The sequence below is a fragment of the Protopterus annectens genome, chromosome 6.part0 (genome assembly GCF_019279795.1).
Source record: "Protopterus annectens isolate FY-2018-M chromosome 6.part0, PAN1.0, whole genome shotgun sequence".
NCBI lineage: Eukaryota > Metazoa > Chordata > Ceratodontiformes > Protopteridae > Protopterus > Protopterus annectens.
In genome coordinates, this window is record NC_056737.1 from 644,893,807 (window position 1) to 644,907,156 (window position 13,350).

At 41.2% G+C, this 13,350-nt stretch overlaps 1 protein-coding gene across 1 annotated transcript in view; it reads right to left on the bottom strand.

Annotated features, from left to right (window-relative positions):
* The window catches only part of TXNDC16 (thioredoxin domain containing 16), a 1,725,832-nt gene that overhangs the window by 864,637 nt on the left and 847,845 nt on the right, over nucleotides 1–13,350 (bottom strand). Inside the window, exon 11 of the mRNA XM_044073553.1 lies at nucleotides 7,888–8,044. Within this exon, the coding sequence (XP_043929488.1) occupies nucleotides 7,888–8,044 (157 nt within the window). The remainder of the gene's footprint in view (nucleotides 1–7,887; nucleotides 8,045–13,350) is intronic.

Consider the following 13,350-nt stretch of genomic DNA (forward strand, 5'->3'; position numbering starts at 1 on the left):
AAATATGTAAGGAAGTAAACATTCAGAAACCTGAAGTCTGAAATTTAAATGCCTTGTCAATTTGTTAATCAGGACAGTCTGACTTGGAACAAAAATAAACACAATTCTCAGCAGAGGCCCAGGAAAAAATAATGCAGACATGTCTTTGTATGTAACATAGGAGGACACAAAAGCAAACCCACACAAACACAGGGAGAAGATACAGCCCCCCCCCCACAAAGAAGGCACCCCAGCCAAGAACCAAACCCAAGAACCTACAGCTGTGAGGCATCAATGCTACGTTGCTACCACTGCACCATCAAATTTCAAGTATTTCAATATTTAAAAACCACAGATACGATACAGATATTGATCAGATCAAATATGAGGCAAAAATCTGCAATTTTTTTACAAATGGTGGTGGGTAGGGAATTCAGGTCTTTAACACCTGCATACAAGGTACAGGGTTCAAGCCTGAGGTATTCCTTACCACACCACCATGAGTAATCACACCAGTACATCCCACCTGGGGCATTTTCACACACACACACACACACACACACACACACACACACACACACACACACACACACACACACACACACACACACACACACACACACACACAATTACTCACCAACCCTAACGAATCCCAAACGTGTACATCCATAGCGCTTCCCGCTCGACCAACATAACGAATCCCAAATACATCCATAACGCTTCCTGCTTGACCAACATAATGAATCCTCCTTCCCTGCTCGACCAACATAACAAATCCTCCTTCCCGCTCGGAAAGCATTTGAACTGGCTGGTTGGCCGGAAATACATGTGCGTGAGCTCCATTCCGACTGGCTGCCCTGATGAGCTGACGTCATCGTGCAGTAAAGCGCGAAACAGTGAAAATTTAAAATGCTACCCCCCTTCTACATAAGTTGTACTGAAATCAGTACAGTGCGTATGCCTCCCGACGTCCCTGGTTTCTGGTGTGTAGACTTAATGGTGTGCAGTGTATGCTGGTAATATTTAAGACTGTCATCTATTTTAACACCTAGAAGCTTACTGTGAGTTACAGTTTCAAAGAAAGTATTATTTGCTGACTTTATGGTGAAAGATTATTTTTGGTTTTGCAACTTTTTGAGGCAAAAAACATTAACTTAGTTTTCTTCAGATTGATTAGGAGGTATAATTCTTTCAGCCTGGTTTCTACAGAGATGAAAGATTTTTGGGTAATGTTTTGATGTTTATTTATTGTTGAGGCTGCACATAATGTTGAGTCAAATGCATACTGAATTAAACTAGCATGGTGAGTGGAGATGTGGAAGTTACTAATAAATATATTAAACAAGACAGGCCTCAGGATAGAACCCTAAGAGACACTGATAATAACTGGTTGAAAGAATTATAAGGTATGTACTCACGATAACTTGGCATCTGTAGTAACTTCAGATACAGCTCTCGAGCTCCTCTCTCTACCCATAATGCCCATCCCCATCACCTCAGATAGAGTTTGCTGCCTAATCTCCCACTTTATAAGAGAGTTAAACACAGACAGAAGAAAGCCAGGGCTCAAACCTGGAACTGTATATTTCAAAGACAGTCTAACAGATACTTCCAGGAGTGACAAGGCTGGGGTATGGATGGGAGGGAAGGTGAAGAATGAAAACGGAAAACAAAGATGCCAAGTTATGGTGAGTACATAACTTACAAATCTGATGTTGTCCTTTTCATTCTTCCTCACCAATGGGACAGAGTCCTCACCTATGTAGCTCTCAGGAGGCCTTCATGGAAGGACATGCCAGAGCACTGTCGAACCAAAAGAAGCTCTGCTTCTGCAAATAACGTCTAACTTGCAATGCAGAACAAAAACATGAGCCTTTGATAAGAGTAGCTGCAGCACAAATGTCATCCAATGGAAGTCCTTGACCAAAAGGCAAATGAAGTAGCCATGGACAGAATGGAATGAGCTTGAGGAGGTTGTGGTAAATTTAGTCTTTTGAGAATAAGCCAGTGAAATGCAATCAGTAATCCATTTGACTAGAGTAACGTTAGATACTGCTTGACAAAAGCAATTTAGGGAAAAGTATACAAAAAGCTGATCTGACTTCCTGAACTGTTTTGTTCTGTGAAGATAAAATCATACTTGTCTGTACACATCAAGGAGCATGTATTTTCCTTTATTCTTAAAATATGGAAAGACTGGTAATTGCACTGATGATGTTATTTTCAGATACCACTTTAGGTAGAAAGGAAGGGTTGGGTCCACAGACACCCTGCCTTTATGGAAAACAATGCAAGGATGCTTAGCTGATAGGGCCTGGAGCTCAGAAATTCTTTTTGCTGAAGTAATAGCTACTAAGAAGACCGTTTTCCATGAAAGATTCTTCAGATCACATTTGTCTGATTGCTCAAAGGGGTTGTGAGGTAAACCTTGATGAACCACAGTAAAGTCCAAAGGAGGAGAAGGGTCCTTTATCAGGGGTCTGAGGAGTAAAATGCCTTCCATGAAGGCCTTACACGATCTGGATGAAGCCAGAGAAAAAGATTTATTTTCAGAGTGGAAATTTGAAATCGCTGCCAGTTGAAGCTTAACTGTAGAGAAACTAGCTCCTTCTTTAAAAATAATTGTTAGAAAAAGAACAATGGCTGAAGTTTGGGCTGAAAAAGGGTCGATATTCTGGTTAGAAGCCCAAACAGAAAATCTTTTTCATTTGCATCTGTAGACCTTCTTGGTAGAAATTTTCTGGGAGGCCAAGATAACATCGTGAACCAGGGAAGAAAGCCTGGACCATCTAACTATTACTGGATGTGGAGAAACCATGTGGTTAGCTTGAGGGCATGGAGACTGGAATGCTGAATTCCGTATTGATGAGACAGGAGATCCTGAATGGGTTCCAGTATCTATGGAGGATATCGTAAGTGAGACTGTAGGAAGGGGAACCATACCTGCTGAGGCCAGAAGGGGGCTATGAGGCCTGAGCTCTTCATACTGTTGCTTTCTGTAAGAATTTTGGAATCAGGGGAAGGCCGGCCCCAGCAGCTGAAGATCACATTCACTACTGATTGATAGACAGACCACTCATGAGGCATTAGAATGGATCTGCTGAGCCTGTCTGCTAACACACTGGTTTTCCTTGGGATGTGTGCTGTAATGAGAAAGCTGTCTAAAGGGATTGCTCATTCCCAAACCCCTCATGGGCTGTCTGCACAGAGAGTATGACTGGGTTCCTCCTTGCTTGTTGATGTACCAGACTACTGACATTATCTGTTTGAACTGCAATAATCCCCAAAGGGAGAACATCTTGAAGTGCTTGCAAATCTAGAAGGACTGCTCTCATCTCTAGGATGCTGATATGCAAATTGGTCTCTGGGGATCTTGGACAATCTTTCCCAAGAAATGCCCCCCCCCCCCACCCCAGTTGGGAAGCATCAGTGGTCACTGTGGCAACTGGGGACAAAAGAATTAACAGTCTACCCAGAAAAAGATCATTGGATTGAATCTAACAACGAGTATGACACTTGCAGATTGAGTAAGTCTTATAGGAAATGACGGGCTGATAAATAATGGACCACTGTACTGCCAAGGTCTATTGAAGAATTCACATAAAGAAGCATGCTAAAGTATGGCGGACATTGACCCCAGAGCTTGTAGAACTAATCTTACTGGAGGAGAAGGGTGAGAAAGTATAGACTGAACCTGATGTCTTATGGATGTAATGCGGTGAAGCGGTAAGGAAGTCATCTGAGTTTGTAGTATTCAAAAAGAGTCCTTATGAATTCCAGGGTCTTTACTGGGACTAGGTTTCACTTGACCTGGTTTACTGAGATGCCTAAAGTGTTGGAAACCTGGGGCAAGTAGTCCCTGGTTTGTAAAAGTTGATGCTAAGGAGCCAGTCTTTGAGATATGGAAACACCTGGAATCCCTTGAGTCTCAAGTGAGCTGTTGTGACTGCCATGCATTTGGTAAACACCCTGGGAGCTGTGTTGAGTCCAAAGGGGAGAGCTCTGAACTGGTAATGATTGGCTCACAGCAGAAAGTGTAGATGTCTCCTGGATCACCTGTCAATTTTTATGTGATAGCACGCATCTTGAAGATCTATAGAGCACATCCAATCATCCTTGCACAGAAAAAGCAGAATGGACGGAACTGTGACCATACAGAACTTTGCCTTCTTTGTCTAATGGTTCAACTTGCTTAGATCCAAAATGGATCTTAGGTCCTCTGTTTTCTTTGACACTAAAAAGAATTGTAAGTTCAAAATCCTAACCGATCAGGTGAGACCTCTTGGATGACTTTTTTCTGTAGCAGCTTTTGTATTTCTTGTGCTGCATACTTCCTCTAACTGGGTGGAATATTGGGAAGTTTCTTTTTTTGAGAAGGAGAAAGGGAAATAATATGTAGTAACCTCCTGATATGATCCTTAGCATCCATGAATCTTTTGTGATATCTCTGCGCCTAAGTGCAAAGAGAAATGACTCCCGACTGCCTCCAGAGGTGGACAGTTGGGCAGTGCTCCAGAAGTGCTGATAGGGCCTAATGGGAAAGGAATCTCTAAATTCCTGGTTTTGCGGGCCCCCTCTGCCCCTAAAGTGATGTCTACCATTAAATTTTCTTTATCTGCCTCTAGAGGAATTATCCCCCATGCAAATTCTGGAAAGGTCCCGGAGATTTATGGACCCACATCTTCTTACTCCCTCGTTGGTTTCTAGAGAAGGTCCAATAAGGAGTAGAAAACTTGATTCCTACAGCAGACAGTATCTTTCCCTCTTGTTCGCTGTGACTAAGTGTGTCCTTAACCAATGCCGCAAACAAGGAAGTGCCATCAAAGTGGGCATTTTGATACCTTCCCTGTTTTGAAGCTCTTCAAAACATCGCATAGCCACATCCAGGCATGTCTCCTTATGGTTATACCTGAACTGGCTGCTCACAAGGTACCTTTCACTGCATGGGAGATCAGCCTCACTGACGCATTTGAAATGAACAGCAGAGTGGCCAGTTGACAGGAAAAATTTTTGAAATCCTCAACAGACATGGACTCAGAGAACGTATCTGACACCTCTTTAGTCAAACCTCTCTGTAGCCAAGTGAAATGTGCCAAGTTGTTTAGAGACCTCAATGGAAAAGTAGGTGATGGACTGAAGAGCTCTGCTCAGCTAGCTCCTCCTTGGTGGCTGCCGCCACCACCACCATAGCAACAACCTGGACTTCATTGCTCCAGTGGGGTCGATCAGCAGGATGGGACAGTAATTCGTCTGGGTGCTTAGGGACAAGTTCAACAGTGTCTGGTTCCTTCCAAGCTTGTCGGGAAACTAAGTCAATCAGTTCATCGACGGGGGGGGGGAGGGGTCACCCAAGATGTACATGGTCCAGAACCAAAAGCCTCCAGAAACACTGATTCTTCAGGAGAAGGTGATTGGGAAGACTAACCACCCTTCTGTTTGAGGATCTCAAGGATATCTCTAAAGGAGATGTCATCAGGTGGCGATCTTGGAGATCCATTTCCCTCAACAAAATCAGTGTCTTCTGTGAGAGATTCCATGGGGGAGTCTACGTGTCTCCTCTTACATGTCCTCTTCCGAGGAATCTCCTCCGTGGGATGGTCGCGAGAGGTATCAGAAGTGGGGGGTAGGGATTCCTCTAAAGGAACGGTCTTGAGACTTCCCAGAACTAGCTGCCTTTGTGGGATACGTCTGATGGGCTCAGAGCTTGCAGCCAAGGAGGGAAAAGGGGTAGGATCCCAGATAAGAGAAGACAGTTCTCTGTGAAGAGAGAAAGCCCTTTCTACTACCTTGAAAACTAAAGGACCAAGGGAAACCCCTACTCCCTCCTCAGAGCTGATGCCTCTGAAGACAGTAGGTCAGGGCTGTCACATGTCTCTTGTATTCAAACGAGACACTGAGGTACTGTAATGGGTTCAAGTTGTTTATTGTACATAAAACATATCAGGAGCTGTAACTGGAACATGCATTTAAGCTGACTGATACATTACTTCACATATGCATCTCCATTCATGCCTGCATTCACTCTGTCTGACTATACAAAATGGCACTGATCTTGCATGTGCTCAGTAACTTACATACACGTGCTATCTAGTTACAGTGGCTGTGCAAAATACACACAATGATCTTCAAGGGCCACCCCTGGATCCAAGCCACAAGGGAAGAATCTGATTCAAGCAGTCCAGGGTTGAGGCTCTGAGAGGAAAGAACGGATCTGTGAAAACTGGAGCTGAACCCGACCCCTTGGATCCGACATCAGCATCTCGGATTCAAGACCTGCTCTGATTCGAGGGTATCAGAGCAGAACCAGTCAGTGAAACCACTGGAGTCGAAGAAGACAGTTTCCTCAGATCTGATGCTGAACCTCTTCGGTATCTCCTATCCTGGGACTCTGAAACCACTGGTCAGATTGGAGAAGGAGAGAGAATGGACTTAGTAGGTGCACTCATGGATTCAGGAGGGGACAGAGCTGGCAGGACCCCCATCTGGAGCCGAGTCCTGAGAAATTTCTACATCATCCTATGCACATCCACTTTAACAAACTCCTAGAAGACCTGGAAGACACTGTGGATGAGGGACTGGAGTGTTTCTCTTGAGTCTGAAAAATTTGGCCTGGTTGAGAAAGTGATACTGGCTTAATGGTTACTCCAGAGTGCAGCTTCTGGGGGCAGAGCTAGTTCTTGGATTCAAGGCCTTGGGATAAAACGAGAGGCAGAAGGGGGTTCATAGGTTCATACTAGGCTATCTGCCCTGAGGCAATTATAAGCCTAGCCCGATTCTGTATGGCTTACGCCACCCCTTGATTTGAGTATACTGTGCCCTTTTTAAGGTTTAGTTTACTGTGCCTCTGTCTAATAGTGACACGGGAGTAATCCCTGGGAAAAACCTATGATCCCCCATCCACCTATCGAGATTATTCTTGAAGAGATTTAGTGAGGTGCTCTGTCTCACATGAACTGGAATTCTATTCCAGAGCGAAGGGAGCACTCTGAGTGGAGTGATTACTACTGGACCCAATACTGTAAGATCCGAATAGCATTTAGGATCTGAGGGAAGGCTCCTAGGTTTAGGATCTGAAACGTCTGGGTCCAAAATTTTTCAGATCTTTTCCGTCTGCTCTGTCGAATGCCTAGAAGACTTCGGTAGAGACCTCTTTTTTGTTTCTGAAGAAACGGACTTTACCAATTTGGCGGGGTTTGAGCCCCAGAAGAAGCAGGCAAAAGACCTCTAAGAATAAGCTTACTGCATCTTCTGGCTAGTATCCTAGGGTTAAAGGGACAGCAGATCAAACAGGCTTTACTGGGCCGATCAGGTCCCGAGTTTTATTTTTATACCAAGTTTTCCAGGGTTTATCCCTTTTTATCATTTTTTTTTTGTTTCATTTGTTAGCCATGGTGCGTGGTTGAACTTTACTCTTTAATTACAACCTAGTGCTAGCTTATTTAATGTCTATAAGGATATGTTATTAAAACGTTCTACAGCAGTATCTAGTAGCATTGTTCTAAGTACATTCCATTTATATTGTTTTAGTGTTTCATTGAAGATATTTCTGCTGAAATTGATTGTACTTTACATTTGGTTATAGATAATATGTTTATGTAGGATATGGTGAGTTCTAACAGCATATGTTACTATGTGGTCACTTAAACTGACAAAAGTAGGCTGCCTCTCAGATAGTATATCTGGTTTGTTTGTAAGGATATAGTCTAATGTTGAGTGTCTCCCTGATGTCTTAATGATTCTAGTGGGTGTGGTTATTAATTGTTTGAAGTTGTACAAGTTTGTGGATTTAGTGGAGGTAGTGGAATTTATGATTTGCCAGTCTATATTTAAGATTCCCAAGTATTATAGTTTCATTGTTAATTTGTTGAGATATCCATTACAGGATGTTTTCAGCAGTATCAGTGTTACTTCCTGGTGGCATATAAATTGTTAACAATATAGTTTTCCTGTTGTTGATTTTTAGGAGTGTTATTACAGATGTGCTGAAAATGTGGTACAAAAGTATACAGAAACAGCTGCTGCGTGCTGTAACAAAGGAACCGTTAACCATGGGCCTAGTAGCTTCCTATGAACATAAACATGTGACAGTTTTTAACATTATGCTTCCACCAAAGCACATCTCTGCATCCGACAAATGTTTGTCTTTACCAATACTCCTAAAAAGTACATCGTTGCATGAAGGGCAATAAAAAATTTACTATGCAAGCAATAGTGCCCAACAGGTAGGTATTTCAGGGGAATAATAAGCAGTTTAGGAGTGCATTTTGAGGCCCAATGTCAGAGGGTAATCCAACTTTAGATAAATTTATCGTAGGCATCTAAAGATATTTAGGACTGTGCTCAATCCTTCAAATCTTTAAAAAATACCTCAACTCCTTCAGCTTTCTTTCATGTTGTTTATCCTCCACCTCCTGAAGTTTCTAAAACTTTGACAACCGTTTTCACGAGTACACTCTACAAATGGGTACAGCACTGTAGTCATAGCCTGACTGAAGCACTACACATGTGCATGACAGTTCCTCCTCCTAAAATCTAATCCCTCAAACAAATCCCTTATCACGACAGATGACAAAATGACTCAAGTCTACACCAACATTTCAACAGCTGTTTAATCAAATTTATCAAATATGCACTTCATGATAAGAGCCTGCCAAGTCACACTTACTACAGCTTTCATGAAAAATATCTTACAAAGGCTAAGAAGCAGTCAGTACAATTAGTTTTTTCTGACTTGCACATTTGATTAAAAATCTGCCAACAACAATGACAGTATATGAGAAAATCATTTTGACAGAACTATTAAAAAATATATATCTCAATCATATAATAATGCAGGTTAGAAATGTCAATAGCACTCCCTATGAGTTCCCTTCCTTCACTGTATGGTGAAGATATGCATTACTGAAGACAGAGATAAATGTCAAGACCATGGATACAAGTGCAATAGTCTACAACCTTGTACATAAAGCACAACCTCTGGGTTTTAGACGATACCTAATCCTTACGGAGATCATACTGGATCATTTTTGCTCAGTTCCCATCCCTGTGTATTCATTCTCACAGTACAGCATCGTCAGCAAAAATGGGTCAGTCATCTGAAAGACAGCCAATATGTCTATATGAGTCAACGACAAACTGAGTTTGATATTAAGTACATGTAGTCATAAGGGCTGGCTGGAAAGGACAGGGATAAAAGTCCAATAACTGGCTCTCCTATCCTTAGGGAGAAGGTGGAAGATGTACTACTAAACACAGGATCCTCTGCTGCAGCCAACTGAACTTGAGGAACTCAGCTACTAAGCATGGAAGGGTGACACTCTGCAAGAAGAAATGCAGTGGACACACGCACAAATGTCCAAGTAAACTACAGTCTCCAATGCTATGACTCTTCACTAGTTACTATGAGAATGAAGGTTTGTCCTGCCCAAAAATGCCTCACAACTAGACCTTATTTATCAGTCCTTAGTTCTGGACATGGTCAAGCTTGTCTATTAAAATGATACATCAGGGAGCAGCTGCAGAACAATGGAAAATCAGTCCATTACAAGAAACAGGAGGGTAAAAGAAGCCCTAAAGGATCTGTGGTGATGAGGTGGGGGGCGAGATACACAGACAAGACATGACTTCAGAACGGTTTTTCTTCAAAGGTATGTCAGTTAAATCATACATTTGTAAAATAAAAAAAAAACACTTATGTCACTTGACAAATGAATTAAAACCAGTAGATCCAACTGACTAAGTTCATTTAAGCCAAAGGTAAAAACATTCATCTTTTCAGATGCTTTCAAACTTAAGGCAGAAAAAAAACACCAACATTGAGGGTTTCAGAAAATTAAAAAAATTGTAAGCCAACAACAATGTTCTTGGCTCTGAGAGTCAGTACCTAAACGGTCATGTTTTGTGGCAATGTACAATGGAGATCAAACAAATGCATCATTAACATCTTTGTCATAGCCACCTTGTGGAATGAACTGTAATACAAACTGTAGACTCACTATCCATTTATCTGACAGCCTAAAAGTGACATTAACTGGCTCAAGGCAAGCCAGTGACAGCCCATCTAACATAAAATTAAGAATACAAGGCAAGAAACAGGGATTGTCAGTCAGTGTCAAATGACAGGATGCACTAGAAGTGATGAAAAAAAAAGATGCATTTGCATGTTTTGTAAGCAATGCGATAACTACAATACTACTAAAATCAGAATGTTTTTGGCATATAATACATACAAGGGTAGGGGCAAATGCCATAGTAAAATGCTAGGAAGTAAACAAAAATACACACAAAATGAGACTTGTCATATTTCAGGAAGTGAGGAAGCACTAGGGGACTTTTATTCATTCTCCAAAACCCTCTTTCCACTTCAGGGTAACAGGAGTTAAAACCTACCAGAGCAATCAGTGGGCACTAGGCAGTGAAACTAACCATGGAAAAGACACTAGTGTGCTGCAGAATGCATTGTCACACAAGGCACACATGCATAATTGGCAATATGGAGGTATGTCAGCAAACTTATAACATTGTCATTGGAACATGGGAAGAAACAGAAGCACCCACCAAAACACACATGGACAGAGGAAACTTAGAGCTGTGAGTGAGCAAGGTTAACAATTATACTACAGTGCCCAGTGAAAGGAACATTTACACTAGAAGTGGAAGCAATGGAAAATGCTAAATTAAATTATCTCTCATTACTATGCTCACTTTGAGGAACTGAAAAAATATTTCTGTCAGACTTAATGTTATATTTGCATGTGAATAAAATAGTTAAACTAGGTGGTACAAATACCTGTATGGATTTGAAAAAGATTCATGAGGTTCTCTGTAGGCATATATACTTTTAAGCTTCAAGTAAAAATCACTAAACACTGTCAAATGCACATGACAAAGTTTGTCAAAGTAGATCCAGAATTATGATATACAGATAGTTTTCATTAATTATGAGCCAGTGCATGACTACATCCCTTTTGTACTCACGCTATCTCTTCTTAGCATATAGTAGTACAAAAATTTTACACTTGGCAAGAAAAGTTAGAGAAATCTTCCTGAGTAGACGGCATTATGTTAACCTGGATCTGATGAATGACAACCTAGTACATTTCATTAGGAAGTGCTCTGAATAAAGGACTGTGCAGGTAGTTTGGAATGAAAATGTTTAAAAATTTAAAAAGCCATATTCAACAAACTAAATACAACAAACTCAAACATGAGTTATGCTAACTTTGAATGTAAGCAGTGATATTTACTCGGGTGATGAAGAAAACCTATTTAAGTAAAAATGCTCCAGAGAAATCTCTACACCTTGAGCTTTTTTGTGAAACAAGTAATGAGCTTGCATTTGCCAAAAGAAAAACAACATATGCACTTAGCAGGTTGCAAGTAATAACACTTCAGGTTTTCAATGTAATCCATCCTACAGTGGTAAAAAAGAATGCCAAAAAAAGAAATCAATTTTCAGGAAGTTAAATGCACAGAGAAAATTTCACAATTGTGTATGTGTGCAAGTGCATGCATGCGAGAAGGGACTTGCAGATAATACATTGCAAATCTGGGATCAAAATATCAAAAAAAGGGCAAGTTATGGGTATTAGTTCAAAGGCTAAAGGCCACGGAAACATACAGAAATACTTACCTCAAACTAAGCTTGAATGTTGAAGAATAAAAACCTGCATCCTCCATAGCCTGGACAGGGACAGTCCAGCAACTCCAGATGGCAAATGTAGGTTTAGGGGGAGGGGTAGAAGATTTTGAGGTTCACACTTTTAAGGCAATGATTAAAACAGTTTTCACTGCATAGAGTGGAAAAACAAACATCAAGAGTGCATCAATTATGGCATGAGGCACTGGTGGACTGGCTTGTTTGGGATGGTTTCAGAGTTCAGCATCAGATACTAAAATGAAAGGACACACTCAAGGCAATGATGTCCAGGTTTGAATGACAGTAGGCAAGAGTCAGCGGCTTACACAACTAGCAATACTATACCAGATGACGCCATCAGACTGGTAATCACATAGGGTCACTAATGGTATAAGAAGGGACCCAAGAATACCACGGTGACAGTAGAATCAGAAAATTGCATCTATACTAATTCAGTATTGTCACGATGCATCAAGAATCAATATATCAAAGCCCAGACTATAAAAATTAAAGGGATCCACTGAGCACCCTAAAATCTAACCAAAATACTAAAAAAACATGCTGCATCCCCACACTCTGCAATATTAAATATATAGCTACAAGATCACATAATAATAGGGTAAAGGACAAATTCCTTTACCTCATTATAGACTTGTGGGTAGGTGGCTTATAAATCTTGGAAAAAGCATACAATTCTCCACAACTTATGCAGTGTTAGTGAATAGAACATATCCAGACTCACTCACTCACAATGCTAAATTCCAAGGAGCTGCACTTTGCTCTTCAATTAAAACATTTAAAGAAATGGGACTTTTATGTAATGCAGCAAAATTTCAGTTCGATAAAGTAAGAACTGATCGAAAGAATAAGTCCAGGTACAAACTAAAATTCTGTGACATGGACAAAAGAGCAATTGGCTTATCAACAGTGGCATACTGCTGCAAAGCATAGATAATTATAACCTGACTCTGTGACATATATAGGGATAAAGTCCTGACTATGACTCAGGCTTGAACAGCAGCACTGGTGCTAGAACAGCATGACAGGGCTGGATGAAGCTAGTGGCTCCTCATCTGAGCAGAGGGAATGGCAGTTTCTGATCAGCTAAATGTCCCTGTTCAAATGGAGGTGTGCACAACAAGGACCAGACCACAAGGGAAAATGAGCTTGGGTTGCAAGCCAGAGGCAGCAGACTTCATAGGTTTGTGTGTGTGGGTGCATGCATAGACTACAAAAATGTAGGGGGAAAGCACAGGAGGGCACTGTGGTGATGAATGTGCTCGTTTCACCCACGGGGGGAGCAGCATCAAAACATATATGCCCTTATTGCTGGGATGCTGAAGAAGGCAAAAAAAATCTTGCAGTCACTGTAAAATACCCAAGATGAGGAATGCATGCACTAAGCTTACAGATGGTTGGCAGGACATCACACCTAGACCACTGCAATACCGGTTTGCATTACTCAAGGCATGATGACTGATGTACAGCACTAGTAAGGTTAAATTTTAAGGTAAAAGCAGTGACTGCAGAACCATAAATATGGCTGCACTGAAAATGGGATCACTTGCACCAGACAAAAGTACTGACATACAGCGTGCATTCACACAAACTAATATAAAGGGAAAAGTATATTAAATATGGCCTTTACAAAGGGACAAATACATTTTGTTGAGCTATGAAAATCTACAAAATATAAGGAGGACTGAAGCCAGGGCAGAAAGGTGCAGCAATGT